Here is a 26100-nt window from a genome sequence, read left to right as displayed (position 1 = left end):
TATTTAAGCAAGCAAAAATTGTCTTTCTTACCTTCTGGAACTTTTTTTACAGTGCTCCCAAGTAAAATGAGGTGCCCAGGGTTTGTCTTGATCCCCGACAGGCATGCCGAAATATGCCTTGTAGGCTTCACACATTTAGCAAATGCTGTCACAGAGTACTTTTTCTCTCTTGATAAATTGGCCACATACATAGCAGAATGTATGGAGAACGCTTGCAGCTTCTTGATCCCATCTCTGATAAAATCAGACAGGTCTTTGTGTTTACTTAGGCAGCTGAAGTGGTGAGCCCCTGTATATGTATTACTATGGAAAGTTCTAGAAAATTCTCGTAAGTTCTACAACATTCTAGGAAGTTCTTGAAAATTCATGTACGTTCAAGAAAATTCTCTATCAGCTACTCAGCAGTGAATCTATCTGGAATGTTCTGGAAAATGGTAAATTGCAAAATTTCATTACCCAGGTCACAAAAGCAAAGTTTGAAGAGAAAAATAGGTCTTTTTACTACAGGCATAAGCAATTGGGAAACAACACTTTCTGCCCAGGAACAAGAAAAAAGTAAAAATTTTGTTACAAAGTGTTATTTAACCTTAAAATTCAAGATCTTTACATAGGACTGGAGAACAAGATGTAATACCTTGCAGTGTATGCACTACTAGCTACTAATTGCTCTTTAATTTTGCTTGGAAGTAAAAATAAGCAGTTGAATAGGTTTGTTTTTCTTCTGGAGTGTGTGAATGAATGAATGTAAGGTCTCTTCCATACACGCACTATTTAGTGTACTGTTTTTTTTTTATTTTATATATATATATATATATGTGTGTGTGTGTGTGTGTATACATATATGTTTTAGTACAGTAAGAGAAATTGAATAAAGTTTGATTTTTTTGAAAATTCTTTTTAGGAAAGTAAATAGAAAAACAATAGCAGGATAATTTTCAAGACTTACAAAGAAGTCACACATCAGGTGTACAGGTGTTCAGAGGTCAGACCAGTTACAGAAACATAAAGTATCATATTGGGATAGTGTGACTTTTAAAATTTGTTGAAAGCTAGAGCTGCAAAGAGGAAGCAGTAAACTTTATAGGCTTTGTGAAGAAATTAATGAAATGTGAAACTGCTTACATGGAGATTACTTGATTTAGTATGTTAATAAAAATATCTTGCAAGGTATTTGAAAAAAAGAAGGTAATATTTACTTGGAATTTTTTACTTATTGCTACAATATGTGTCTGTGAATTATTTGCAATGTACTTCTGATGTCTTGAACTGCATGTGAGTAATTTTGTAACTTGCATATTTTGTTCCCCCACTCCTCCAAAATGGAATATCCTGAGAATAAATGTGATGGATCTGATACACAAAAGTTGATATCTTGTGATACATCTGTGGATTGCTCAAGGAAAGATGATTTGAAAAAAAGCAAAGTTATAGGAGACTGTAGAAAAATTAATCAGGATAGTAGTAAAAAAAATGATTGTTATAAGAAGAGTATGGAGAAGGTTGTTGAAAGCAAAGATTCATTCAGTGTGCAGTGTGTGGGGGTGAAAATTCAAAATAGTGATATATCTAAAGTAAGCTCTCAAGATCTTGATATAACTATTAAAAGTAAAAGAGAATGTGAAGAAAATTTGGAGCATGATAAATGTGATAGTTCTAATGTATTAAAGCAGAAAGAGCATGATTCTTATGTTAAATGTGTCACTGATACTTGTATGCTAGAAAAAAAAGGCTATTATTGTGAAGTGTCTGATGTATTGTGTTCAGAAGGGCTTAGCAGTAAAAATAAAATTAATGAAGAAATACTTGAAGAAGCAGATTCCAAAAAAGATAAAATAGAGGAAAAGTTAGAAGGAAATAATGAATTGTCAAAAGTTACAGGGGTACTGAACTTATCTTCGCCGGAAGGTCAACGGCACTTGAGTAACCTTAGAAAAGAAATTGATATTCTAAATGAAGCAGGAAAATTGAGGCCAGAATATTCTTCTGTTTGTTTTGGAACACCAGAAAAAGAAGTTAATCAAAAAGAACCAAAGATAAGTTTAAAAAGAAAAGATAGAGAAGAGAAAAATGAAACATGCGAAAAGGTGCAAAAAAAGAAGAAAAGGAAACGACAAACTATAGACACTAAAGAATATGAAGAACTTCTTGAAGGTATTGATGGAGAAATAGATAGAGTGCTAGAAGAAAGAGCTAAAAGGAACAGACTCACAGCTGCAAATGTTAAAAATATACTGAAGGTAAGTTTTTCAGTTTGCTTGTATTTAGTGGAGTACTAGTAGTTTGTAGAGGTGATGTTGCAAAATATAGATACTCAGGCTTTATCTAGTTTCTTTAAGGTCTCTATAATCAAAGTATAAATTTTACAAAGGTAAATACTATTTCACAATATTAGGATACTGTGTTAAATAGTTAAGTAACAAGCTATTGTGCTTCAAAGAGAACTGAACTCCAACTCAAATATAACTTATAAATGGTTGTATATGCTGTACAGTCTTGCATACTTTGTAAATGAAAATATTTTAAAACAAACCTGATATTTAGTAGATCTTATTGATTAATTGACAAACTTATTTACCTATTACCCTTATTTAGTTTCAGATAACCTTATTGATTAATTAAAATTACAATTAAATTGTTTGATGCAAACAAACTAATTGACTGATCTAAATCAAATCAGCATTACAAAGTGTTACTGTTTTAAGTTGTTTTACTTATCTAAGTAATCGGAAATATTTTTATTATGATTTCTAATTATTTTTCTGTTATTTCAAGTCTTCATCTTTGGGTTGGAATTTTCAGTGACCATGGTAGTTGTCTTGTGATTCAGTTATGTGAGATTTGTTAGCCCTTTTCTCTGATATTAACTTTGGTTGTTTTCTTTCAGTTTATTTTATGAAATTATGTAAAGAAATAATATAGAAAATATGTAAGAATAATCGTGAATTTTCAAGTGACAGCAACAACTACCTCCTCTTTAAGGTCTGGTAATGTTGCTAACACTGCTACTGCCTTTTCTGTGACAGTTAGAGATTCTTTGTATTTCTTGTCACATCTCCCTGTTCCTAAATCAGAAGCACATTCTCTCTGTGCCTGACCACGAGAATGACTTTCACAGGAACTCAAGAGTACCATAAGAGGAATGTATTAACAGTTCAACACTTGAATGTGGTAATTGACAATGCTGAAAGAAATGGGGCCCTTATTGATGAATATAATGCCATCACAATACCTAATTTTTAAATGAATTTAAACTGAAGCTAAGATGTTTAATCTTAATAAACACAGTCATAATCTTTTAGTTTGAAATAAAAAATTTCTTTTCCAAACTATTTAATTTCACACATTTTCAAATGCATAATTCAGCAATAGACGAGAAACAGTTTTATTAACATAACTATTATTCAGGTCACATCCATTTTCAATAATATATAATTACTACTAGTGTTCAAACTGTACTTCAGTTGTAAAATAATCTCTTTTTAAAAACTAATAACCAAACAAATACATGCGTATAAATTTCAAACTTACTGTAGCTACCCATAATACCTATGGCTTTATGTTTAGAGAAATTTTTTTATAAAAATAATTGCCATGTGAATACATTCAGTATATTTTTACAAACATTATTAACAAAGAAAAGAAATTAAATGTGCACTTACCTTACATTCAAGGATGGTGTAAAGGTTTGAAAGTCTGATTCTGAAGTTTGACAATACCTAGTGTTTTGGTTATAATATGCATCCTGATTCTATACCTAAAAAAGGATTTCAGAACCATACATATTACTTAAAGTTGTCGTTATGTTTGAACATTTAAGTTGTTTCGAAGAAGCATTCATGGTTAAAATTTTGACTACTGTGGAGGAAACTGCATAAAATATTATTTGAAATACTTTGGACAAAATAACTATGTATTGTGGTATGGATTAGGTAAAAGTTTAGGACTAAAAAGTGAATTGTTTTAATATTTTTTTGTTTACTTGATATATGTAAAAATTTTACATTCTCTAGTATGTATATTTACACACAGTTTTTTGAAGTATGTATTGAAGTGGTGTTCTACTAAATGTGCATAGTGACAAGGTAAAAAGAGGTTTATATATTTTCCAAAAAAGATAGTACTATTATAAACACTTGAATTATTTTTCTATTAATATTTTAGAACTTTGTAACGTGTTATGAAATTAAGATGTTATTAAAAATATTCATGCAAGCTTTATCTGCATAAGCTTTTCTTAATAGTTATTACATTAAAAACTTAAACATTTATGCTTCTTTGCATTAAATACTTAGCAGTTTTAAACAATATTGCATTTTCATTTTATTTGCAGCATGTGATTACAAATGAACATGTTTTGAGTATGGTTAGAAATACCATGCGATCTGAAGAAGGAGTTGACAGTGAAATAGAAGAGGCTGTGTATGAACCAAAATTGACACGCTCAAAAGTTAAGGAATTGAGAGAGAAACAAGGAAATGTGAGTACTTATTCTTGACTGTGTATTTATTTTAAAATGCTAAATGATAGTGCCATAAAACTTTTGAATTAAGTATTATTTTAGATGATTATTAGGTATAAGTTATACAAAAACACTATAACAAAGTGGAAAACTTCTAAATTTGTCTGTGGAAAGCAGTGTTCCATCTTTCTAAGATTTTAGGTTATCTATTATTTTGTGAACCTTAAGTTTTCCTGATTCTGCATTATACTGTAATTTTCATTTATTGTAAAATGAAAAGAAAAGGTTAAAATGACAAAAAGTGAAAAGTGAGTAATAACAGATATTTGTACTTCATTATGTTAAGTATGATGGCTGTGTTTAATGTAGAACTGGTCAATTATTGGTATTTGCTAATTGATTGATTGTGATTGTTGGACTCATTAACTGATTACGTTTAACTAATTGCTTATTTTTTTATGAGAAATAGGGAATCTCTTCATCAAGTTAATTGCTCAGCTGCTATTGTTTATATGTATTAGTTTATTTTTTTTTATGAGGATGTTTAATCACATGTTAATATTATCTGAACATTTGTTCTTGTGAGTTTCAGATGGGGCATATATTTCACAAATTTTTGATTTTACATTAAGAAACTTATATTACAAATGTATTTTAGCTTTCATGGGCTTTCTCTCCAATGAAAACCTCTTCAATGTCCAAGAAACTTCTGGAAGATGATTTTTCTGATGATGATTCATCATTAGATGATGAATATAACCCTGGAATGGAAATCGTGAGTTACTTTTCTTGCATTGTTGAAATACTTGTATAGTAGCCCAAAGTACCACAGATATTCCAATAAAATGCTCGTATTTTTTCTATTGCTGCCAAGTTGCTGTAAAATTTCATTTTATTTAATTTTTCTTTTTTATTATTAAACTTTTCTATTGTAGTATGGGAATGTGTAAAGTTACCATTACTAATAAATCCATCATAGAAATGAAATATAATTTACAGACATATACTTGCTTGAACTAGAATATTTTATTTCACACTTTTCTGACTTCACTGAAAATAGTTCTTGACATATGACAAACTGAGGGATGTAGAACAATGTTAATATTAACTCATATTTGGTATTGAATATCTAAAGAAATTCTACAAAATAAACCTCACATTTAGTTGAATTTTATTTTTTTAACTCTTTCCATATGGTGTTCATTGATGTGATTGAAATTGTAACCACAAAGTAACCTTCAGAGTTTTCATACTATAACTTTTAATATGTTTTGTGTATCATCACAAAATATGGCAAACTTTCAGTAAACATTACAGTTTTTTTGGAAACATAATAAGTTTTTATAATTAAGAATTTTTACTAAAGATTTATTTGTGAATATGTGGAGTTAGATTGTTGACTTAACTTACTCCGAGAGAAAAGTGATTTTCATGTTTCATATTCAGAACAGTTTTTTTTATCTGAAAATTTTCAAATTTCATTTGCATAACCTCTAAAACTTCCTAAATAAATGTCAAATGTTTTAGTTTTCTCAGCAGAACTATTGTTTTATCTTCCATAACTCTATATGGACTGAATCAAGTTAATTGACCTTATAGCTACCTCAAAGAAAAGTGTGAAATAAACCTAAATTATTATTTTCTAGAATGACTGCAGATTGTAACAGGAAATTACAAGTCTTTATCTTAAATGACTCAAAACTCATAAAAGAGTATCACTGTTTATTGTTTTATTGCCCTTTGAACCATGTCTACCTAATGGTAAACCACTTAATAAATGCATATTTCATAGTACCATATTGAATAATGTAATGTACAAGTTGGTCATGAGCACACCTCATAAGAATTTTTATTACAATTATTATTTTTTCTCTATCCTACCTAATCTAAACTTCTCATCCAACAAGTTTCTGATTTTTTGTATCAGTTATTTGTGTCACAATAAATAAAAAATGTATATGAAAAACAACAAATGTATTAATTAACTTTGATCTTCCATTTTTTTATTGTTTGCTATCAGTTGATGATGAAATTTAAATTTACTTTTTGAATATTGGTGATACTACCACACTAAACATGTTTATTTAAATAATTCATCTAAGAACATAAAATAACAGCAAGCCCAAAGCAGGTAATGTCCCAAAGCTATTATAATTTAATTGGCTTTTTAATCATAAATTAGTACCATAAAATAATTCTCGAAGCTTTCAAACTGAAGTAGACGTAAACAGTACTCTGTACTTAAAGTAACATAATATAATACATCATTTGATAGATTCAAACTTTGTTTTTTGTGTGGGTTATAAATAATATAATTTAAAAAAACATCAGAAAGGAATATTGGAAGAAGGGAAGAGGATGTAACAGGTGGAGATGGCAAGTGTGTGTGTCACTTTTTAGTTTGTATCCTTAACCAAAGAGGAGAAAAGGGTATAAAAATTGGACTTCACTACAGTGATATCTATGAGTAAGTTACATTAAACTCTGTACCTCAGAGAAGAGTAGTAAATAAACTAGGGGATGGGAAGACCTATATGTTATGTATGTAATGTTTCTCACACAAGGGGAAATTGAGGATTTATTTGAATATTTCTTATTAAAATTAAGAAATTGAAACTTGTATAATATTAAAATGACTACATTGTCATCTCTTGCATTATTTAAGCTGAGCTACACATTTGTAAAATAATGTACAGTTTGTGTAGGAAGATTTTTAGTTAGACATGGTTCAAAGGGCAATCAAATAAAACTTAAGTAGAAACTTGTATTCTATTACAATTTGCAATCATTATAAAAGGATAAAAAGGATCAGTTAGATTTATTTCTTTTTTTTATGGTGATTACTAGGTTGGTCAAATTGATGAAATATATGCAGATTTAGGGTAGAGAAAATAATAGATAAAATATAAAGTTGCACTGAAGAAGAAGTATGTTTGATATTTAATTAACAAATTTTAGAGATTATATAACTGAACTTTGACTATTTTTAGAAGAAAAGAATTTTTAACACTAACATTAAATTCTATTTGCACTCAGAGCAGCCAACTCTTCTATTCTGCATATGTACAGACAAATTTTTATTGAAAATACTGGATTAAAACAGATTTTTCATATCATAAAGATGTGTAATGTTTACTGAAAGCTTGATAGATTTTCTAAAGATACACCAAAGATATTAAATGCTATATTATGAAAATTATGATAGTCACTTTTGGGTCATAAAACTCAATTGATTTAGACAAGTCTGTAGTGAGAAAGTTAAACTTTCAATATGGGCTGACACAGTTTTTATCACCTTGACTGGGGATTTAAAAAATGTGTATCATGTCAGAGATGCAAACCATTACAATTTTGGTGTATACATTATGACTGTACCCTCATACAGACAAATATTACAACTTGTTGCAACTACCAAATTATTATATATTATATAGGCCTATACAATAAAGTGATAAATTGTTCCCCCAGGGCTTGAAAGGGGTGAAAAGAAAATTTCTAGTGAGATACAAATAAATTTTGATAATAAATACAAGACATAGTCCAAATGGCTACTTGCGATAATCATGTTTGTGCTTGAAATAATATAAAATATTTGTATCTTCGACGTCTACCAATAGTTTGAGTGCGGTGCTTCTCCTACTGGGTACGTGGGGGAGTCCATAGTTATGTCATCAGTACTTGTCAGCCAATCAGCTCACGTGTCGATGGGTATTTATCATTTTCTAAGCAGCATAGAAACACCAATGTGATTGTTCACAAGATGGAAAAAAAGAGGCCTCGTTCACCAGATTGTCTTGTTTTTGGCAAATCTAAAAGGACTAAAACTGTGAATCAAAAATTTAGGAAAGAGTACAGTGCAAAATATCCAGTCATTGCATCAAAAGTTGGTGACAATCATGCATTTTGTACAGTTTGTCACATCGATTTTTCTGTGGTTCATGGCAGGATAAACAATTGTTCCAGACATACAAAATCGGCATCTCACCAACAGAAGGCTGAGACGAAGACAAAAACAATGCAGATAAGGACATTTATGAGTGAGAATTCAGAATATGAAACCATAAATGCAGAAGTGATGTTCACACAATTTGTCATTGCTTATAATTTACCCCTAGCTGTAGCCGATCATGCAGGACATTTATTCAGAAAAATGTTCCCAGACTCTGATATAGCAAAAAAATATGGCTGTCCTAGAACCAAAACTACAGCCATTGTACAAATGTTGGTTGTGAAGATGACAAAATGATTTCAAGCATATTTACTAACAGTGTTTACAGTTTATCCACAGATGATCCACAGACATGGATGACTCAAAACTGAATCCAGTGGTTGTACGATATCTTGACCCTTTACTTGGAAAAATTGTTTGTTCTCTTTTGACAATGGTGGAATGGAAAGAAGCTTCAATGGGAGAGAATAATTTCAAGCTTTTGGACCATGAACTGACAAAGAGGAAAATTCCATGGGAAAACTGTCTTACTTTTTCTTCAGACAATGCCTCAGTTATGTCTAGTATAGGTAAAGGTGTGATGGGAGAAATCTCAAGACTACAGCCTAGCATTTACTTCATGGGCTGTGCCTGTCACCTCATGAATATTACTGCCCAGACAGCTTCCAGAGAATGTCCTGCACAGTTTCTGATATATTGATAGATATATCTACTACTTTCCGGACAAAAGTGCTTGCAGAAAACAACATTTCAAAGAGTTTCAAGGATTGTATGACAAAGAAACAAGAAAAATTCTACAACTTGTTAACACAAGATGGCTATCACTTGAGGGTGTGCCTCAACAGAATATTGGACATGTGGAAGCCATTGAAGAAGTATTTTCACTGTGAAAAGGAAAAAATAGATTCAAAAGGATCTAAACTTGCAGCTCATTCAGGCAAAAAGACTTTACAGTCAGGATATCCTCCCAGCCACACAGGGACACAGTCAAAACATCCTCTCAGCCACACAGGGACACAAGACAACAGTCTCCAAAAGCAGACAAAGAAACATTTGATATAACTCAATATATGTTTAGGCAGTCTGATCTTGAACTAAAGAAGAGACAATCAATGAAAAAAGAGAAGAAAATGAAAGCTAGCAAGGAAGTAACCAGGAAAAGTTATGCACAGAGCAAGTTAGATAAGTTCACAGTTTTCTTGGGCAACAAAATGAACTTGTTATTTTGTCTTTTTCTTCAGTCTGCAATTCCTCTATTTGAGCAAACCAATTTGATATTGCAAAGAGAAGAACCTTGTATACACATTATGCATAGAACTCTGATTACACAAGTTAAAAATATACTTGTCAGATACATCAAGCCAGAATATATTGAAGACAACATCACTGAACTTGACTACAACACTGAATCCTTACACAAACCTGATGAGGTAGTTTCTATTGGAAATGCTGCCAAGGAATACATTGTTAAATATGAAAAGGACCTGGACCTGATCAGCTTCTACACCAGTGCCAAGAAACACTATGTTGCAGCTACAAATTACATGATGAAACATTTCCTTCTAAATGATGAACTTCTGATTCATGCAGAGGTTGCTGATCCAAAACTGAAAGTCAGCAAAGATTTCTCTTTTTCACACTTCTTCACAGACAGGTATCCTGTCCTTGTCAGTACACATGAGCATGACACTATTGACAAGTTGGAAGGGCAATATTTGAACTATCAAATTGATACTTTCTCAGAAACTTTCCTTCGGTTGAATGTTGACAAGTTTTGGGTTCAGCTATTTACAGTCAAGAATGGAAATGGCAACCAGAAGTATGACATTCTGTCTAGGGTTATGCTTGGAATTCTTACAATCTCCCATTCTAATGCTGACAGTGAAAGGATATTTAGTTTAGTGACTGAAAACAAAAGCAAGTTCAGACCAAACTTGAGCACCTCAGTTTTGAGCAGCATTATAACACACAAGATGTGTATGTAGTCAAATGGACAATGTTGTTATAACTCCCAACCATCCAGAGACATTCTCATGAAAGCAAAGGGCACAACAGCTGCAAAACTATTACAATAAGTGTCATAAACATGTAAACTAGTCCTTACACAAAGGCTTTTTCTGCTTACTGTTTGTACATGCTCAATGTTGTTTTACCAGTATGTTTGTTACTCTGAACTAAATAAAAGACATAATTTCAAAAGAATTTTTTAAAATTTATTTATTAAATACACAAAACAAGTCATAAGTGAGCATTGTATAGCAGTGAAAAATAATAATAGTTATAATAATAATATAATAATAAACAGCTTAGAGACATTGGTCAGGCCTAGTAGCCACAAATGATAAAGGGCTCTGTCTACAATCATTACGCTCAGTTATTTGAAATAGTTGGCATCTCTGTCATTTGTTTCAAGTGCATTCATTTAAAGAACTTTGAAAGGTATGAGTCAAAAGTTTGTGTGAGCAACTTAGAGTATTGATGTACATTTACAAAAGTACCATTAGTATTATGGAAGATAGTACCAAAGTAGAGAATTTTCATAGCTTGTTAATCATGTGACAATATATCTGAAGTTTTAAGTAGATTTTTTAATTTTTTTTTATATAAAGGACTTAAAACTTAGACAAAGTAAAGTTTTGAATCACAACATACATTATAATGGTAATTTAAATCACATGGATTGATTGTGAAAGTGTTTATTTAAATTTTGAATGTAATATAGTGAGTTGCACAGAAAAGTGTATGAAGGGTTACCTGTGTTAATAGGATTAAGAAATTTTATTCAGCCATATTTATTAATGATAATTTATTTTATCGTCTACTTCTGTATATTATCTGTGGGTAAACATTAAATTGTGCTTTAGTTACATGGCCATTTGACAGAATGAAATCTAATGTTATATCTATTTCTGCAATTTCATTAAAACGTTTATTGGTTATTGAATCATTAAGGTATATTAATAGTTAATGCTGTTTGTACTTACTTAACTAAAAACCATCATGCATTTTTTTTTATTTTAAGCACAATAGTGACGATGATGATGACACTGAAAGTGTATTGTCTTCTCAAGCAAGTGAACTTGGTTCCCCTTTACCTGTTCATAATGCATCAGCTGTACATTCACAGGAAAATGTGGATGAAGATTCAACTAGAGTGCAACTACCAGATAGTACAACAGATTTAAAAACAGAGGTATTTTTTAAAATTTTGTCATACATATAAATATATAATTAACACTCCAGGGCATCCTTTACTGCACAACACAAAGTTTGTGTTTTATAGTCAGAATTTTGTTGTACTGTTTTTTGTTTATGTTATACTAATTAGTATAGCATAAAATCTTAACTCATAATCCATATTTTAATAGTATATAAGATTTAAGTTATTAATTATGAAAGACAAAATTTAAAAAAAGATACCTTAATTTCCCCTTGTGTGACACATTTTCTCTAGGCATCTTCTCTAGTTTATCCACCACCCCTTCAAAAAGTATGAAAGTAAGTGTAAAATATTCACTGTAAAATTGTCATTCCTCATAAAACCCATAAATTTTTATAGTTTTCAAATTTGTTTGGTAACAGAGCTATCAAATAGAAAATCAGATCTCTCTTGCCACACCGACTTGTCACATGTTTTTCAGGCTTTATTAATATTTCTCTCATATGTTTGATTATACATTACATATAACCATAGGAACTTAAGGTTTTTATCTATCAAATGACATATTGCATAAAATGTTTGAACAGATAAATATCAAATTCACTTATAATACAGCTTTGGTTCCCAAGGGAATCACAACAGCTAGCTTGGATGTATTTGTAATATTTTTGTTTTGTAGTTAGAGAGCCAGAAAAATTGTGATTGTTTAAGGAAATTGTCTTCTTTTTGTATGTTTATTAGTCTATGTTACTTGTGAATTATTTAAATACATAAAAATTATTTAATGCACTACTATCCTTAGAATAAAAATGTAGGTTTAAATAACTAACATCAAGAAAAATGAAGATTGAGTAAATACTTTATTTATCATGTTTATTCTTTATTTATTAGTATAAAAGTGACTTAAATGTAAAAGTAAAGATCTTTTAGGATTAATTTAGATTAGGTAAAGTACATAATAATGTACTTGAGGTATGCATGCTGGAGCAGCTAGTAGTAGCGAGTGAGTAATGTTGTTTGGTAGTGTAACATGAACTGCATGTAACCTGAGTGAGTTAGTTCTTATGATGACACAGATAGTAGTAGAACAGAATTCAAAGGGCAATAGAACAATAACATTTAATCATAAATAGATTTATACTGTTATGAGTTAAAGCTACTTGATGATAGATGATTGTAGTTATGTGTTGTAATTTAAAGTCATTCTAAAAAAGAAAAATGGGTAATTTAAATTTATTTTGAATTTTGCTTTTGGTGGTTACAAGATTGGTCAAATTGACTGATCCAATTTTGAGGTAGGATAGAAAAATAACAGATAAAATATAAAGGTTTACTGAAAAAAAATGTTTTAAATGTATTTGGAGGTTTCTTTGGAATACACAGATGGAATTTGGGATTTTTAAGATAAGGAAAAGTATTTTTAATATTAACATGAAAATTATTTTGCACACGGACTATTCAAAACAAATACTTTATATTCACAGACAAATCTTTATTTTAGTTGATTAAAATACTGCACAAAAAATGACTTCTGCTATGTGAAAGACTTATAATGTTAACTGAAAGACTGCCGAATGTTAAGAAAATATACACACTATATTGAAAGTTAGAAGTACTAAATTATAAATTCATTAAAGGAGTTCAGAGGTCATGTGGTAGGTCATGTTGACTGAGTCTGTGTTGAGAGAGTTAATTGTTTTTGCCATTAAACCAAACAGTGGTAGATGTTAGAGAAGTTGGTTAGATGAGGGTTGTCTGGACCTTATGCAAATGTTTTTTTTTTTCTAATTCATGCATTGGAACAAATTGATACTGATACTTCTGGTAATTGTGTTATTACTTTTTCTCCTCCTTTTATCCCTTTGGCAATTATGTGCTCAGGCTTGTAGCACCCAACATTGCTATTGTTATATTTTCTTCCAAAATTAAACTAATGGATTAAATTGTTTGGAATTTGACAAGAATGTTCCTAAAAGTATATAGTTTCAGAAAAATAAAATGTTTTTATTTTGGTTTGTTTTTACTATTTCAAATAAAGAATTTGTTATTTAATTAATGTAGTTATTTGCACTTGGACTCTGAACAGTTCACCTGCAAGATGATTTTTATATGAAGTATTTAAAAGACTATTTTTATATTACATTTTTCATGTTTCATTTGTGTAATCTCTAAATGTTCCAAATGAATATCAGAAGTTTTTTATAAGGCAAATGGTCATATTTTATTTTCCATTTTCTCTACTATATCAATAACAATATTTGTTATCATCAATGTCCAGTGCTAGGAAATGTTTAAAATTACGAAATGGAAATATATACATACCTTTTAGCTTTTATTATAAGTCTTTTGAAACTTATTTTTTAATGTGCATTATTTCATGCCATCTTTTCATTTACAGTTTAATTTTAATTTCCAATTCCTTATCTTTTGTTATTAATGCTGATACGTCAACTGATGGTCACTGGGCTTTATGAAGTTATCTCAGCAGAGTCTGCACAGAGATTTGTTGACAAAGCAAGATGGCTCTTGTACACAAACTGTGTTTATAAGCTTTTGCAATCCAGGGGACAACAAGCTAAATTTATAAAAATTATTAGATGTTTGAAGTATGCATTTTAAAACACTGTCTATGAAACTAATTTGTATAAGATGAGAAAAAACTGTACAGACATTTCGAGAGAACAGTGGACTTTATTGTTTCTTATTAAAGTATTAATCTTCAAGAGCAAAATTTGCTCTTTCTATTGACTATATAAGTGTGCTGTTCAACTTAAGAATTGTTGCACATTATTATGGCTTTGACTTTGCAAGTGGGTATAGCTAATCTTAAATTAAGGAAATATTTACAGTAGTTTCCTTGGTGAGGGAGATATTCTTAGAATGAGCTTGAGACAGTAATGTAAAACACATATAATGAACTTTGGACATCTGAAGGAAGCATCTGCAGTGTTCATACATAAATTATTACTTTTCTATCAACTCTTAATGTCGAGTGTAAAAACTTCAGTTTTTTCATTGTTGGATCAGATGTTTATTTTATAATAAAGGAATCAAAACTTGTATAATATGAAATTTTGAATTATAAAGTATTTGTAATGCTAATTTTATTAAACTACATTTTTACTACATTGGTTGAATTAAATTTTGATTGCAACTTGGTAACATTTGTGACATGCCAGAAGGGTATTTAAAAATTGCATTAGTTTGTAAAGGGTTGAGTATTATTCAGGAATTTGATTTACAGTACACAGAGTAGAGTAGTGGTTTGCTGTATTGGTCAAAATGTATTTTGTGTGACTAGTTACATTTAAGTCATATTTTCCATGCTAATTGGTTTCTACAAAATGTAACTGGTAGATTATCTTTATAATGGGAAGATTGGAAGGATAAATCATGAAGTAATTTTAAATTTAATTAAAGTGATTGAGTTTTCAGCTGAACAATAGACTGATCATTATATGGAATGAAAACTTGACAATTTTATGTATGAACTTGTGTTGGACAGTGACTGTACCTCCCTCAAGATATCTTTTATTTTTTATTACTTGAAGTACTGGACAGAACTGTGTGAATCCAATAATCCTTAATTAACAGGGAACATTAATTTTAATCAAGAGTGTCTGTTGATATCCATGGTCATGCTCATAATATGTGAGGAAGATTGTAGTGTCTAGATATAATCAGCTTTGCGAGTGAAGGACGTGGTTGCCGTTGACCTTCCACAGTATGCAACATTACAGCAATATCTCTGTGGTTAGAGCAGGTATCTGTAGAAAACAACAAAGGAACAAGAGAAGGTAAAACAAAATAAAGCAACAGTGGCAAAAAATGAAAATGTTGCCAAAATGTTTAATTATGATTATTTTGGTGGTTTGATCTCATGTAAATATCAGTGGATTAAAGTCTTCACTTTAATTTGATAATAAATAATCCAGACCATGGCCCCTACACTCCCATACCCATTTATACTCTTATCCCCCCAAGATTTGCCCACCAGCAGTCAGTTGCAAACTCTTTCTTTGTTAACCTTAAGATGACCTAGGAAGGTCGAAATGTTGTTCTCTGTTTATCATTAAAAGTGTTAGCACCCATACCAGCCATTTTGAGATACAAATAATCCAACAGGAAGTTTCAGAGAGAATACTTGACATTTTATGAAAGCAGTGTGTTCTGTGAAGGGTATAATGTGGCTTTCAATTTGTTGCTGATATCTCGATAAACCAAACATTTTAGATGATTTAAATTAACAATATAACTAGGGGATGTATGACCTATAAGTATGTAATTTTACAGAAACTGATAAAAAAATCTTATAGGTATGGAAAAAAAATCTAAGATTTTAACCAAAGAACTGTTGTGTGATAAAGAAAAGTGGAGATGAGAATTTATTTAAATATTATGTATAATAAGTTTTGATGTCAAATTTATTGATGTGCATTGATATTAAAGTTATGTTATTAAATTTTGAATATAATCCAGTGAAATGTTATAACATGCTCATTTTATGAATAAAGTTAAAGACCAAACTATTTTCCACAATTTCTATTCTTATTACAAGTAAAATTAAAAGTAACAAAAACATATTTAATATTTTGATAGTCATATAGTTGACTTATGCTGTTAATACATGAAATACATTTAAAAACTTAAAAAATAATTACTATATTTCAGTAGTACCTCATGTCAATTGACCTTTACAGTGTCCTAGTAATGCCTTTTGTTTACTACAAGTGTGTATTCAAATTTGGTTATTGTAAAACTGTAAAGTTCCTATGACTCAAGTGATAGTGACATTGTTGACTGTAAGAGATAGTAATTTTTAGAGAAGTCTACTTTCTTTAAGGTTTTCAGAATTTTTGTGAAGAACACCATGCAGTGTATGGTTTTATCTGTCTTGTAGTTTTTTATTGAATGAATAGTTAGAAAGTATGATGATTTCAAAATTGTCTGTTTTTTTTTCCTCATTTAGTACTAAGTTTCTTTCATCACACAAAATCTCAGAACTATGAAAAGAAAACTTCACATTTTTATGGATCAGTAAGGTTTTTTTTTACAGAAACTTTGAAAAAAAGATCATTTTAAAGAGCATACTGCATATACAGTTTTTGTTTTACAAATTCTCTAAATTCTTGTAATATATCTATTATTAAAGCAGTAAGTCTTAGTTATGATAAAATCAAAAGCAAAATAATAGAAACAGGAGTAGCGAGCAATACCAATTTCTGAAAATATTTCAAAAATTGAACAAACTTTTATGCAATAGAAACACTACTGATTTTTAGCCTTAATTACCAATATATGGTTTGTAATTAATTATTTTATTGTTTTAACACATAGAATATCTTTTTAGTTTGAATATAGCATGTTTTAGGAGAACCTTTTTTTTCCCTATTATACCATGATTATTTTTAAGACTTTAGCAACTAGAACTTTATCGAATATATGTACATGTCACAGAAAATTTAGTGGTGGTTTTATGACACTGATAAAAACGGGTTACATTTTGGGAAAAAAAAAGGATAGTAAATTTGATTGTAATTACTTGTATGTGAAACTTGCTTGAATCTAAATTCATAAAATTATAAAGGGGCAAAAGGAGCTTATTAGTTCATCAAGGATGTCACAGCTTCCAACTATAACCATCCCTTATTAGTGATTTATTCATCCAGTCTTTTCTTGAACTTGGTTAAGTTTTCTGCCTCCACTACCCTTGAATGCAGTTAATTCCAAAATCCAACTATCATGTTTGAAGAGTAATACTGTCTAAATTGCAGACGACCCCTATATTACCAAAGTTTGAATTTATGACCTCTGGTTTTGTTGCTTTCACTGCAAAATAAAAAAAAAAAAAATCTATACTAGAAATACCTTTAATAACTGTACACACCTCAATCAAATCAACTCTGACCATTCTTCTCTTTAGATAACATAAATTTAGAGATTTTAGTCTTTCCTTTGGACAATCCTATCATCCCAGGTATCTTCTTAGTGGCTCTTCTCTAAAGATTCTGCTACAGTTCAATGTCTTTCTTGAGTAAGGGAGTCCAAAACTGTACATAGTTCTCTAAACAAGGCTTTACAAGTGATCTGTACAGTGAAACAATAATATCCCTTATCTAGTATTTGATATTTCTATAGATGCTACTTAAAATGCTTCTAGCTCTATTACACTGTTTAGATGACTTAAGTGATTTTTCAATCACAAAGTCATGATTTTTTTTTTCAGTTATAGTATTTAATGTGTTACTATTTAAATCATGCTAATGTGAGATGTGAAAACCAACATGCATCACTTAACATTTTGGATAGTTAAATATCATCTTCCACACATTGACCCAATGTATCAAATGATCTAAATTGCCCTGTAAGTTTGCAGCATCTTTGGTACAGTTAGCCATCCTGAAAGTCTTAATGTCATCTGCAAACATCAATACTTTAGTCATTCCAGAGTCAAACAACAGAGGACCAGCACAGAGCTTTGAGACACTCCACTTGTAACTGTGATCCAGTAAGATCTGACTCAGTATATTACTAATGTCTTTTTTTGTACTTTCTAACCAGTTTTCTTTTCTATCCAATTTAATGAAGTATTCCCCATACCCACAGCTTTCATTTTTGTAACAAGTCTTTTGTAAGGCATCTTATAAAATGTTTTCTGTGTTATAAGTTTTACTAAATGTTATTAGTTATTCACTAAACTGACAGTAAAATTCAATTTTAAGTCTGATTTTTGGAAACATTATAATTTTTAATTGTAGGAGGACAGAATAGCTTTGCGTACAAGGTCCAAGTTGCCCCTCATTGATACACCTTTGGAGGCTATTGAAGCTGCTTTTGTTGCTCCAGACATTACTCCTGATATGTATGACTCTGATTGTGATGATGAGGAATGGAGAAATTTCTTGAATGATTTTAGAAAGCCTTTAGGTATTTGGTGTCAACTTTAAACCACGTAAAATTTTTGGAGTGGGAAATTTTCAGTGTTTTTTTAAAATAGAAAAGAAAAAATTATTTTTCATAGATCACTTAGTCTTAATAGTGATTTTTGTACTTGCAGGTTTTAAATTATAAAATTAAATAATGTTGAATTCCAGATATTATGGTTTTCTAACAGCACATATTGACCTTTGGCATGTGAGCTGATCAGTTTGGTCAGTCTTGTCTGATAAAGAAATTAGCACACAAGATCACATACACAGTTGTAATGATTTTGAATTGAGACCCAAAACTTGTGTGCTCATAAATAGTTGACTATTTGAAAGTGCTCAAGTTTTGGGTCTTGTTTGAAAACCATAACTGTAGAACTATGTATTGTAATTCTAAATGTACTAAATACATCTTCACAAAATGTGGCATGCTTATAGTAAAAATTATGAGATACTTATGCACAAAAAGTAAATATTTGAATATTTATTTTACAACACTAAATATTTCATGCACTAAAACAGAATATACCTAGCAATAGTATAATATATTGGGCTTTCTAACTAAACTATGAATAGGGTAGAAAATATAAAAATTCCATCACTGCTTACAACATTCACTTTATTCAACACAACAATTTTTATTTTAAAACTTATTGTCTCTGACTGCAAAAATATAAACAAATGAAAATAAGAGAGTGGGACACTGAATTTTGCTGTTTTTACTCATTGTAAACATAATTATTTAATATGTTTCGTGGGTTACAAAATATGCCTAAACTATGAAAAGATGGAAGGAACATGGTTTGTAGATTGGCCTTTCATTATTAGTATTTTGTTTTTTTAATTGGATGTATGGTTTAAAGGCTGTTAAAAGAGATTAAAAACCTAAAACAAAAATCAGAGCACCAAATGCATCATTTGACAGAGTAGTGAAGATAGATAATTTATTTAAATATTTTCTTTTGAAATTAATAAATTAAAAATTTAATACATGTAAAAATTTAAAGTATAAACTACATTTTGATGCCATACATTGAAAACAAAGTCATTGGATTAAATTTTGAAAGTAACTGTAAAAAACGTTATAAAATTCACAGTGGTCCATTTTTATGCATAAGGTTAATGAAACAATTGATATGATAATTAATTTTTTTGATTAATAGGTGAAAAGAATAATTTTTGGCAAATTATATTTAAACAAACTCAGTGTTAAAGAAAGATTAAAAAAATCATCTATTTAATTTAAAAATTTTCTTTACATGTAATTATAAGAACTTGTGAGCAAAAGGAGTAAGGAATAGTATAATAATGTCATTTACACTATATCTGGTGCTTATAAGTCATTTTATCCAATACCAAGGCTTATCAGGCCTGCTGGGATATGACATACATAGTAGATGTCAATATTTTATATTTGTGTCCGTGTTTCATCAATTAATCGAACAACACTTGTTTTTATGTGAGCTATGTTATGTAAGTGTAATTGTTATCAGTTTCACTTATAAGTCATTACTTTAAGAATAAGGTTTGTGATTTTTAGAAACCTGTGTGAATACTGATGGACGTGAAGATGAAGGAGAGGATCCAGAATACAACTTTTTGGAAGATGATGACATTTTGGACAAATGGGATCTTCGATTTGATAGAGCAGTGAAAATACCAAGTATGATTTTTTCCCTCTTTTTCTATTTTTTTGTGTTTAGAAGCTCCTTAACTAGTGTCATAAGCAAATTATTTTTTTTTATATTTTGATCAACTGTTATTGTTGAAAAATATTGCATTTATTTATGCTTCTGATTTGCAACCAGCTGTGGGAAGGTAGTTACCTTTATAAGCTACTAAAATTCTTATAAATAAATAGTCAAATAGTAATAATTTAATAAAAGTTTTCACTAGGTATGCTCAGAAGCAACTTGTGAGTAGTTCGTGTGTGATGTGATGCGATAGCATAATGTGAGCTGCTTGTTTATGACTTAGTTGCAAAAATAGTTAAACGTTGTTCAAAGGGTAAGTGAACAATAAAATTGAAGTATAAATAAATGTATATTATTATGATTTTAAAGTTATCTAGGATAAACAATTGTAATATCATATTACAATTTGAAGTCATCCTAGAAAGTAAAAAGGGTTATTTACATTTTTTTTTTCTGGTGGTTACTAATATAGTTAAATTGCTTAGTCTTGTAGGTTAGCAAATATAAAAGATAAATTATAAAGCTTTAGTGAACAGAAAGGTTAATTTCTTCAGGAGATTTCAAAGATTGTGCAAGTTTGAGATTTTTGATCTCAAGAAAAATACTTTAATCTCATTAAGGAATTCACTTTGTGTTTGGACTAGTATTTAGAAACACTATATACATTCATGAACAAATCTTTAGTAAAAAAACTCATTTGAGAAATCTGATTTTTTTTTTCCAAAAGATTTATGCTTTTAAAAGGTCTGCATAATATTATGAAGGTACACAGTATATTAAAAATTATAGTATAGAAATCATGAGTATAACGTAATTACGAGGTTGGTTGATTTGACTGACCTTGTAGTGAGAGAGTTAAGCAGAAAAGTATTGAGTGTAATTACTGTACAAACCAATTTACAGTTAAAAGTTGCAAGTAAACAAGTAAAATAGTCACACAAACATGAACCAAAAGTTATATATTATAATTATTCAAAAACTGTTATATCTAAGAAAATTCTTTACAGAAAGAGAAGTTCAGGAACTGATGGCAGAGATTTTACAGACGACTCAGCAAGATTTAGCTGATGGGGAAGAGGAAGAGGATAGGAATACAAATAACATACCAAGGCTAGTATAAGCTATTTAAGAGATATGCATAGCGATTAGATTTTTGTGAATTTTGACCCTGGTAAGTATATATTTTTAGTTATGCCATGAGATAATGTGTTAAATTTTTAGGTTGTCTTAATTAACTTAGTTCTAAAATTTTTCAGCAGTCTAGTTTTAAAGTGGAAACACTTCTAATACTTATCAGGCAGGTAATAGCATTGCCTATGTAGAGATGGCTTGGATTGTTTATTGAAGTGATATTTTAGATATATCCTCAATAGATCATTAGAACTTTACAATACTATACAGTGTTTCTTTTTATAACAGTATCTACGTAATGACTGAATTAAATGTTTTGGGAATGTTTGTAAATATCATAATAAAAAATTCCAATATGGTACATTTATTACCTTTTCTCATATTTATAGCTATTGTTCAGTGCTGCCCTCTATAGGTTTAAACATTTTCCATGCCACAAACTTTGAACTCCTGCATAACCAATGATTAATGTGGTTCACTACATCTTGTAAATCATCAGAAAACTTTCTACCAGTTGGAGTGTGACACATCCTCCAGATGCATGTGACTCTCTCTCTTTGGTTCTGCCAAAATATCACTTCTCATTAAGCAGTGATTTAATGTGGATGATTTTAATTGTGCTGTCTTCATATGTTTTTTTTTAATATTTTTGCAAAACAGAAGTACCATTTCAGTATTTTAATACAATTTATTTCTGCAGTTTGATGCAATAACATACCTTTGTTTATTTTTGTAATTCTTCACCATTTATGATGAATTTTGAAGTTCATGTTATCACTTAAGATGCTCTTCTACCTACTTCCAGCACAATTATTGATGTTTCAGGTCAGTGGACCTTGAATGAGGAATTTTTTGTTTGAGTTAATCAGAAGATTGATCTTTATATGAGTTGACCTTCTTTCCTAATATTAAACTGCTTTGTGATGCTGCTGAACATGTTCAAGACAAAGAGAATTTTGACAGCCTTTTTTCTCCATCTAACTATATTGTGCCTTCCCAAGCCTCTCCTGTGGAATCTGCTAGGCCTAGCTTAGCCTTTTTAGATATAATATTTCAGCTGTGTTCCATTTTATCCATTTCTCCAATTTCTTATGATCATGTTCCTTCCTTTTTTACATGATAGCCCTTTCTCATGGTATTGTTTCTCCCCTCCTTCTAACATCAAGATTCATGCTGAGCATTTCATTTCTCAATTAAGAATGTGTACCTCACCTTTCATGGGCATTAAATAATTTTTCCTTTGTTTATCATTAGGCTGGTCAACCTTTTATTAATTCTTAGCAGTTAGATTCACTTTTACCTGTTTTGGAGCTGACCTGGAAAATACTCTGTTTATTTTAAGCATTGTTTTCTCACCTTTTTTCTTACCTTCACTGTTGCCTTACAGTATTTGTCCACATTGGTGGATTTCTCCTCTTCAGTTTTATCTCTTCACACTTGTTTTCTTTGTTGCTGGGATTTTCCTTTATGGGAAGCCAAGATTTGTTTACCATCCATTTGTCTTTGGGACTTATGGGTAACTGCTTATCTCCATCGGTCTGTTTGTGGGGATATTCCTGAGCTTTTGAAATCAAGTGTCTAAGTAGTGAAACAATACTTGACCTTTTCATCTTTGGTTGCCCATTTGTCTCTTTCTGTTTTGAGCAATTATAAATTCCTGTTCCTTTTCCCCATTTTTTATCTGTTCTTACCACCAGGGGTTCAACTATTTGTCATGTTTCTCAATGTAAGTTTTGTCTTTGCTATACTAGGGGTTATTGTGGAATCTTGTTTTTCCAATTTTGTTCTGATATGGTTGGTGTATAGTATACCTGCTATACAGAGATAATGTTGTTTGCTACATGTTCCTTGCTCAGTGTGGATCACATTTCATGGGTGGTCTTCAGACACTTTCAAAGGATACTTGTTTTCTATCCCTTGCTCCTATTTGATGCATGATCCTAACGTGATGTGAGAGGAGATGATGTACAGTATTGGAAATTATTTTCCAATACTGAAAATGTATTTCCAAATGGTACTTACCTTTTCTCACACTTCCCATCCTTCCTCCACAGTGACATTTGTTGCCTTTCTTTTCCACTTAATTTCAAAATGATAGTTTGGTAGAACCAAATAGAGAGAGTCACGAGTATTGGGAGGGTGTGTTACTCTCCTGTTGGTGGAAGGTTGTTACATAATGATTTACATGTAAGATGCAATTGAATTGTGTTGTTTGTGGAATATATGGAAATTTAAGGCTTGTGGCTTGAGAGAAAATGATTGTAGATAGAGAGCAGCACCAAATGAAAATAGCTATACACATAAGAGGAGGTAAATACTGTTGGAAATATATTTTCAGTAGAGGGAAGTAATTTTTGAATTTTTTCCTTTTTTCTTATTACTTGGTAACTCAAAAATCAAATCAGTGGTGTCAGCCAAATTCACTGAGGTGATATTGTTTCAAGTGGAGTATCCACTTTTATAAATATTATTAACTAGGAGTAATTTTGAAAAAAATAATAACTAGTGTAAGTGATGTTATCATTATATGTTTAAGTTACTCTTTTTACAGAAATTTGGTGTTCCTTCAAAAAGAGAGATACAGGTTGAAACCTTAATTACCAACCAATAACAGATAAACAGTTGGAACCTCACTGTATTTAGAACTTGATTACAAAAACTATTTTCCCATGTTTATTGAAACATTGCCTGAATAAAAACAAGGAAACAAGTAAAGAAAAGCTTTTCAAAAAAGAAAGTTAATTTAAGAACTAATATCAATCCTTCAGTGAAATGGAAACAAGATAGTGAGGATGGTATTTGTATCACTCGTGCATGATATAATAGCCAGGAATTAATATATAACTATTCGATCACAATTGAGTTTAAACTATATTTGCTTACTAACATTCTGTGTCTGTTCTTCTATGTAAGGATGATGTAAGTGACATCTTTCATATCTTGTTTTGATTGATATTAGTTATCCCAATATTTACTTCTTTTCTTGAAAAGAGCTTTCTTTACTTGCATAACATAATCAGAATTCCAAGATAGTTTTAAAAATGTTCAGTGAATTTGTTACAGTTTTGTTTTGGGACTTCTTCCAGACCACTAATAAGTATCTGCATAAATATATTTATGTTTCATAAAAGTACTAAATGCATTTTGTATTCTTCAATCAATATAAAGATAAAGGTGCAAAAACTGTGTTGTTAGTTAAGATATAAAATTATTTTCAGTAAGTTATTAAAACAGTTGGGAAATTTAGTTTTTAATAATTAGTTTATTATAAATACATTAAATATGAGTTTACATCAATTTAAGGTGTGCTGTTTTTATTTTTTGCAAAATATTGAATTAAACCATGTGAAATTCTTTTTGGAAAGTACAGGTGTATCATTTTTTATTTTACAAAAAAATGTGCTACTTGTGAAACTATTGAATTTTGCCTATTATAGCAACTTGGTACATTTACAACTCTAAAAAAAGTCACATTTCTATCTCACTTACATAAATAATGACTTATATGAAATCATAATTACTAATATATTCCTCTTTGTTACAAGTTAACATTTGCAAAGTCATTTTTTTCTCTTTAACTCGCTCTTCACTGACTTGGTGGATTATACCAACCATGTGATCCAAAAATGACCATCATATTTTCCATGCTATAACATTTAATGTGTGTTGTGTATCTTATCAAAAATGTTCATGTTTTTGATAAACCTCTCAAGTCTATTTTTTTTAGATAAAAATTATGATTTTTAATGAAGTCTTTGAATACGGGGAGGCAGAGCGATTTTCATGTTAATATTAAAAATGTTTTTCTTCATTTTAAAATTGTCAAATTTCATTTATTTAATTTCTAAGACCTAATAAATATAGAACATTTTATGTCAGTATAACTTTTTTATCTGTTATTTTCTCTACACTAACCCTGTACCTATTTGGTTAATTTCACTAACCTCATAATCACCATAACAATTAAGAAATCTGAAGTACTGTTGTTTTTGTATCTAGAATGATTACAAATTGTTATAGGAAATTACAATTGTTTATTTTAAATAGCCTAAAGCTTTTAATGTTATACATCTGTGTGTACTTAATTATGCTGTTTTATCACTATTTAAACTATGAAGAATTTTTTTTAATATCTTACCTAATCAAACTATATCTAATACAGTAAGGTTTTATTTTTACATATTTAGTTACTTTTATAATGATAATATGCACAAAAAACAAGAAATGTAGTACTTATAGCATTATAGTAGTGTATTGACATGCACTACATAATATAAGAGAAACAGAAGGTTGGGCTAATTTTTTGTAAATATTGTGGCTAAAATAAGTTATGATGATGAATTTTTTTGTAGAAAATTAGTACAAAGACTTAGGAAATTAGATGAAACTTGTTCATCTTTCTGTTAAACTGTTTATCTCAGACACATGTTAGTATCATGAATACATCATTAAATCTGGCACATTCTAACAAATTATACTTACATATCCAGAATTGTTTTCTAATCTACAGTAAATGTTAGTTGGTTTATTGTGACATCAAATTTGGTCATGTTTTTCATCATAATGCACAGTATAATAACATAGTAAAAACACTTGAAACTGAGTATAAAAGTAAAATAGTTGTGCTTTAGAATCAATACATTTGTGAGTTTTACAGGTACTTTCATGGAATTAATATTTATAAAGAATGTACACATTCCTTTGGTAGAAATCATGTTTTATTGGATTGTTTCACAAGAAGGCCGAGATTTAAGATTCAAATTTACAAATCTAGAAATTAT

General features: G+C 29.9%; 1 protein-coding gene across 2 annotated transcripts in view; it reads left to right on the top strand.

Annotated features, from left to right (window-relative positions):
* LOC143252283 (uncharacterized) overlaps positions 1-26100 on the top strand; it is a 40857-nt gene that overhangs the window by 13439 nt on the left and 1318 nt on the right. For both annotated transcript variants that reach the window (XM_076504175.1, XM_076504174.1), the window contains exons 2-8: positions 902-2237; positions 4331-4477; positions 5118-5234; positions 11431-11601; positions 18327-18495; positions 20035-20157; positions 21196-21298. In XM_076504175.1, the coding sequence (XP_076360290.1) occupies positions 1320-2237; positions 4331-4477; positions 5118-5234; positions 11431-11601; positions 18327-18495; positions 20035-20157; positions 21196-21298 (1748 nt within the window). In that variant the 5' untranslated portion in view covers positions 902-1319. The remainder of the gene's footprint in view (positions 1-901; positions 2238-4330; positions 4478-5117; positions 5235-11430; positions 11602-18326; positions 18496-20034; positions 20158-21195; positions 21299-26100) is intronic.

Source organism: Tachypleus tridentatus, chromosome 6, assembly GCF_004210375.1.
Source record: "Tachypleus tridentatus isolate NWPU-2018 chromosome 6, ASM421037v1, whole genome shotgun sequence".
Lineage (NCBI taxonomy): Eukaryota > Metazoa > Arthropoda > Merostomata > Xiphosura > Limulidae > Tachypleus > Tachypleus tridentatus.
The sequence above is the reverse complement of the archived record's forward strand: the minus strand, read 5'-3'. Positions and strand labels throughout refer to the sequence as shown.